General features: G+C 39.7%; 1 protein-coding gene across 1 annotated transcript; it reads left to right on the top strand.

Annotated features, from left to right (window-relative positions):
* Positions 1–1,488: 1,488 nt before the first annotated feature.
* Positions 1,489–4,718, top strand: LOC121396975 (myb-like protein X). The gene is made up of 9 exons (XM_041572651.1): positions 1,489–1,682; positions 2,022–2,091; positions 2,199–2,238; positions 2,356–2,443; positions 2,536–2,586; positions 2,863–2,922; positions 3,167–3,237; positions 3,624–4,031; positions 4,490–4,718. Exons 1-9 carry the CDS (start codon positions 1,650–1,652, stop codon positions 4,608–4,610), a joined length of 942 nt encoding a protein of 313 aa, XP_041428585.1. The 5' UTR covers positions 1,489–1,649; the 3' UTR covers positions 4,611–4,718.
* Positions 4,719–6,195: the final 1,477 nt, after the last annotated feature.

Raw genomic sequence — 6,195 nt, 5'->3', positions numbered from 1 at the left:
CCATATCCCCATGTTCCTAAAAAACAAAGAAAAGCAGTGAGTTGGGAACAAGTGGAGGTACCTACAGCTGAAACGTTATATCAATAGGAAATACTGTGTGTAGACCACTAACCAGCTTTGAAACCTATAGCGCTATAAATACATGTCACAGACTCTTTCTAACGTTGGAACACAAACTCCCCAACTAACCCAACTGTACTTGTCTTGGAAATGGACTCAAACCTCAATCCCCTGAGCAAGATTGGCTGGACATATTCCAAATAATAAAAAAAATGCTCAATAAGCAATAAATACAATTGTAACCCCCATCTCTACCTGAAGAATGGATGCCCTACAAGCAAAGGCCCAAACCGGTTGTACCAGACTAAGCAACAGAAGCAGCACTGATTGATACCATGGCTAATGAATGAATGGATCCAACAAATATGGCAGCGCAGTAACTGCAGTGATTCAATAGGCCACACATACAAAGCAATGTTCTGTGTATTTAATAGGCTGTGTATGTAGTGCACATCTAATTAGAAATAAATGCCATATAAACCTCACTCATCAACAAGGGACACTTCTCCTTTAAGAGCAGGGAACAGAGGTGACTTTCCACATGGGGATTTGACAGTTGGTTTAGTCCGTTGGTTGGCACTGTGGTGAGAGGTAAGCAAACTTTCCCTCTGGGCATTTTTTAGCCAAGTAACCCTTATTTTATGCAAAAAGAGGGGGAATTGGGGCGATATCTGCCCCAGGCTAGCGGGTGTTGTGTCTCTCACTGATTTTAGTGAGTTTGGAGATTTTTTTCCCTAACTTGTGCTTGGGAGATGCCTTTAATCTTAGTGTTGGTAGGGAGACACAGACCCTGGATTTGGCAATTAATGCAGGACTGTCGGCAGATATTCACATTATCTTCTGAAGGTAACATTTGGGGACCCCTGTGACCCAAATAAGTGAAAATTAGTGTCAAAATTCAGGTATTTTTTTTCTTTGTTCCATCTATGTTGAAAATGATGACCCTGCTTTTGACCAGACTTTAGTTGCTAAAACATTGAGGTTCCCTTACTAAGTCTCAACTAAAGAAACAGCAGGGTGCCTTGGGGACAGTCGGGGTGAAGGCCTTGTGCCGCCCCCTTTTTTTCCCCCTTAGGAGAATCTTCTTTAAGAGGTAATCTTGCAAATTCAACTGATACAGCACTTGATTTCTTCTTCAGCGAGTCTGTCCTAAATTCACTTGGGGGTGGAGTCCCACGTGGCTTTGTGCATATGAGCCCATACGGTTACTGTATATGGGATTTATAAGAAGCAAATCCATCAGCAGCATTAATAATGGGCTTTTATCATTGAGTGGAACAATGTTTCATATAAATGGGGGAATACAGATAAGGAAATAAATGGATGGCCTGCCTTTTAGTTAACTTTTAGTATGTTATAGGATGGCTAATTTTAAGCAACTTTCAATTGGTCTTCATTAACGTTTTTAAAGCTGCTGAAAAAAAGCTAAATAACTCAAAAACCACAAACAATAAATGATAACCGAATGAAAATTGTCTGAGTATATCACCCTCTACATCATACAAAAAAATAATTTAAAGGTGAACAAACCCTTTAACTGTGACTTCATTTTGCCTGATTATGTCCATTTGTCCTTTTAGATTTCGACGATGGAGAAATCATTGAGAAATCCATCTCTCAAGGTAATGCCTGTGTGTTAAAAGTTCCTCTCTCATCTGAACTGGTGTTTCCCTTTCACTCTTCTATAAGCAGCTGTCTGGCTGTCTGCGCCGTTTCCTTTATACATATAGGTGGGAGCTGCCATACCATTTGCATCTGTGCAGGTAGAACAGACATCCAGGGAATATTATCACTATGTTTATTTCCTTTTCAGAATACAATGTCCTTATTCCTGGCATGTTTGCCCCATAGAAACCCCAAACCCTTTTCTGTCTCTACTCTCCTCAGAGCGAGACCAACTATGAGCAGCATTTAGAGCCCTTTAGTATTCTGTCACTAATGCTCTTTCCTTTCACTTACAGATGCTGTACTCCGTCCTGAAGAACTTCAGGGAGGAATATACAGACTTTGAGGCCCTTGCCTCTTATTACGGTAAAATCCAATATTCTTTATCAGTCCCTAATGTTGTTAGTTTTATTATATGTGAATTCCTTTCACCCTTTAGCTCAGTATTTAATGGAAATGTGTTTTTCCTGCAGAAGATCACTACCAGGACCAAAACAGCAAGAACCTCAACCTGTAAGTAAAACATAAATGGACATGTTGGGAATCATTTGCTATTGCCCCAGGGCTTATTGCAAGGGCAAATAAGGCTGGAAAATATTTTATTAATGCTCAGTGGTATTTTTTTTTCAGAAAACACTTCCTTCTTACATGTGTTGAGGACCCGAGGATGAGGGCTAAGGAGAACATTGCCCAATACATTTTAATGCTCGACTCACTGGTATGTAATGCAGAATAGAGGTTTTGATAAATAGGGAACAAATGATATTAGATTGCCAGCTCTTATCTCACGATTCTTTCTTTATGTTACAGGAAGTGCTCAAGAGGGAACGTGCCTCCCTCAAGAATGCCAAGCTGCCTCCTGTAAGTGTCACTAGTATTATTATTATTATTATAGGAGAGGTTATTATTCACTGTGTGTCTCTATAATAATTAAGAACAATATTATTTATTCTATCTCCTGCTCCCCAGGGAGGAGGGGCGGGCATCTAAAGTCAACCATCCAAGTGGCATTTTCACCAGCAATAAAAATGGGGTTATGCACAGACACTGCGTAGAGTTTCATTACAAGGGGCCACATGGGCACAATATTGGCATTGGTGCAAAGAAGCGCTTAACACTGACTCTCTTCTTCCACAGGGTCATCCAACACGACTGCAAAACCGGAGGCAGAACTATGAGTATCTGCGGCTGCAGAATGTAAGTTCACCTGGACAACTGTACATGGGGTGATTTGGGGGCGAACTGGTTTTTTTCTCCCAATGACGAGAAAAAGGCTGATGCTCATAATTACAATGCCTCAACATCAACTGCCGGCGGGGAATCCCACACCCTCACTGCCCTCAGCATATAAAGGTACTATTAGCACACGTACAGGCATAATCCTAATTGTCTCCATTCTTTCCTCTTTGCTCCTATCCTTGTGCCTCCCCTGTGCTGACAGACCATCAAACATCACTTTCGGCATTTCCACATCGAGCTCTTGAGGGAGCAGAAGCTGCGGGAAGCTGCTCGGTATGTACTTTGCAATAACACTTTTAATTACAGTTACTGGCACATAACATATTTAAAAAATAGATGTTTTCTCATAGCTCTGGGTGCTTTGGCCATACTAATAATAAATAGCACAGAAACTTGTGGAACTTTTTTAGGTCCCTACAACCAAAGCACCTATCTCCGCATGTATCACTGCGTGAAACCCAGCATGGAACTTACTCAGCTCAGTAACTGCCCAATATGTTACAGTAGGGACAGGTGTGTAGCAGGTATAATGTTATTACTTAGGTACAAGTCTATCTGGCTATGTTAATCCTCCAGTGATCAGAATTGTAGTTGCAATACTTTGGAAACATATGACAATAATGACTCAATATTTTACATGTTCTTCCCTTCAAACCTAGTAAGAAACAAACGCACAAACAAACTCCTGCAGCTAAAGAAAAGGAGCATGGAGCCACTGCAGCAGCAGAAGAGGAAGCCCTTGCCTCACAGGGGAAAGAAGGAGCAAAAGAGAAAGAAGAGGAGGAAGAAGCAGCTCCAGGAGAAGTACAGCAAGCTCTTGAAGAGAATGAGAAAGAGGGAGCAGAAGAAGGAGGTCCTGCAGAAGATCAAGCCCCTGCAGTGGAGGAGAAGATGGAGGAGCAATCTCCTGCAGTGGAAGAACAGGCAGGAATGAAGAGGAAAAGAAATGAAGAGGAAGATCCAGCAGCGGAGAATAAAGAAGAGCGAGTAGATGGAGAAGAAGCTCCTCCGGAGGTAGAAAGGCTGACCCTCCGAAAACGGCCAAGGAAGGACTACAGAGGATTTAGGTAATATATCTAATTATTGGCTGTTGCTTTTCATCTGCAGAGTAGAATAAAAGAATGGCGGCCACAGTGGGAATGGCTCCTTCTACACTCACGTGCTGATCGGTCATGGTGCGTAACTGCTAGGCGGGTGTAGGGGTGCCTTTAGGTTGTGCCAGGTACTCTGGGTAAGAATCTGGCCAAGACTACAGATATCAGTTCTGATTCTCTAGTAGGCCAATAAGGGGGGAGGTAGGTAACTCTGATAGGACTGCTGTAGCATGGCTCACATATCCACCTTTGGGAATGGGTTTCTCACTGGAATCAAGACTGGCACCAGGTGATCAATATAAAATAAAAGGTGCCATGCCAGGTAGTGGATATGCTGTAGAGCCAGAATGAGCCGTTTATATAATAAAAAAAACAAGTATTAGTCTGTAATTATTTTTTATTTTAACAATTTCTAAACTTTTTCTTTTCAGCATTCCACCAGAAGACTCTTCAGACAGTTCTGCTGCCAGCGACGCAACCCTGCTCCTTGCATGCCTTCTGTGGCTGTTTGTACATATTTGTGTGTTTGTGTGTGTCTATGTGTGTCTGTGAGTGTTTGTCTATGTTTGTGTGTGTCTGTGTCTAGCCATGATCCAGGGTATAAACCGACTGCCGTTTGAAGGAGTCAGGAAGGAATTTTTACCCTCAGTTCAAATTGGCCAAGTGTGCGGGTTTTTTGCCTTCCTTCTGGATCATCAGCTGTTATATTGTTTGATGCCCAACAATAATTGGATTATTTAAATCAATAAATCTCCTGTTCCCACCAGACAGGTTTCCCATGAAACATGTCGTCGGTAATTTTATTGAATAACTAGGTTGGTGAAATAATTGAAAAAGGGAGGGGTCTCCTGTCGCCTCATTCTGTTAAAAGTGAACCTCGACAACCAAATCTGTGTGACGGAATGTCGTTATAGATTCAGTAATCTAATAATAAAAATCTAGCAAGATGAGAAGGAAATGCTCAAGATGGGTTATTGAGCTGAGATAGGTTATAATACTCATAGACGAGATGAGAGATGCTCTATATAGATGAGAGATATTCTGAGAACATTGTGACTTGGATAAAAATAATGTAACAATAAGATTAGGGGCGACACAAGAATAATAAGGTCATGCTACCTACATAATAGTATTATTCATCTGACCTCTATGAATTGGTGTCATTAATATTGCTTTACTCAATGGGCACCACATCACCCGCAATTTCTATTAATGCCATTAGATACATACTCAGAGCATTAAAAAATGGAATAATGCCATTAGATATAGAATGTTTATGATGGACATTTGTTTTAAGGTACATCTCATGATCGAATGAGAGCTATAATTTTCCCAGAGCTAAATAAGTAAAGCTTAATTCCAATAACCACACCAACCTACATCAGCCGAACTTGTCACGCGATAATAAACACAGAAATATGAGGTAAAGATAAAATATATGATCCACTCTGAAATAAAAAAATAAAGATATAGATCCTAGCCAAGCAATTGCTGAGATCAGTGCATCCCAATAACTCAATCACAGGAAACACAGAAATCAAGCCAGAGGAAACAAGAGAATGTAATATATATTTGGCATTGCCGAATACTTCACAAATATTAAAGAATATACGATATTGGGACAGAAGTAGCTAGAGATATTGTTTCAAGATGGCATACAAGAACAACAAGAAAGATATATAGAATACAGAAAGCAAGAGAGAATAAATACAAAGATAAATGATATGAATAACAAAAAATTTAAAAAGAAAAAAAAGGTAAATTGATGGCTTGGTTAATTGTATTCAGGGTCGACCGCCAGTTCAGGCATGAGATGGGACGGGTTTAGAATTGAAAAAAACAAAATATAATAAAACACAAAGGAAAAGAAAAGAATAAAAAAAAATAATAATAAAAAATTACTTATTCATAATTGGCTGTTGTAAACTTTATCGTGCCCTTTCAACTTGGGCCTTTCACTGGAGCGCATCATTATACAAACGTAAATATATAATAATTAATGTAGATATTTTAGTAATAAAAATATAAGGTATATCTGTGTCCTTCATAAGTGTTCCCCCATTCACACAATTCCGAATAAATTATTATGTACGAGCGCCAGTCATGATATATATATAATATAAATATAATATATATA

This window comes from Xenopus laevis, chromosome 8L, assembly GCF_017654675.1.
Source record: "Xenopus laevis strain J_2021 chromosome 8L, Xenopus_laevis_v10.1, whole genome shotgun sequence".
In the NCBI taxonomy this organism is placed as follows: domain Eukaryota; kingdom Metazoa; phylum Chordata; class Amphibia; order Anura; family Pipidae; genus Xenopus; species Xenopus laevis.
This window is presented reverse-complemented; position numbering and strand designations above follow the sequence as displayed.

Bases quoted from the DNA above. Each gene is read 5' to 3' on its own strand.
- LOC121396975 (XM_041572651.1), top strand. From the start codon at position 1,650: ATGGAGAAATCATTGAGAAATCCATCTCTCAAG. The intron at 2,444-2,535 runs GTATGTAATGCA...TTTATGTTACAG, and splicing joins TTTTAATGCTCGACTCACTG to GAAGTGCTCAAGAGGGAACG. The intron at 3,238-3,623 runs GTATGTACTTTG...CTTCAAACCTAG, and splicing joins AAGCTGCGGGAAGCTGCTCG to TAAGAAACAAACGCACAAAC.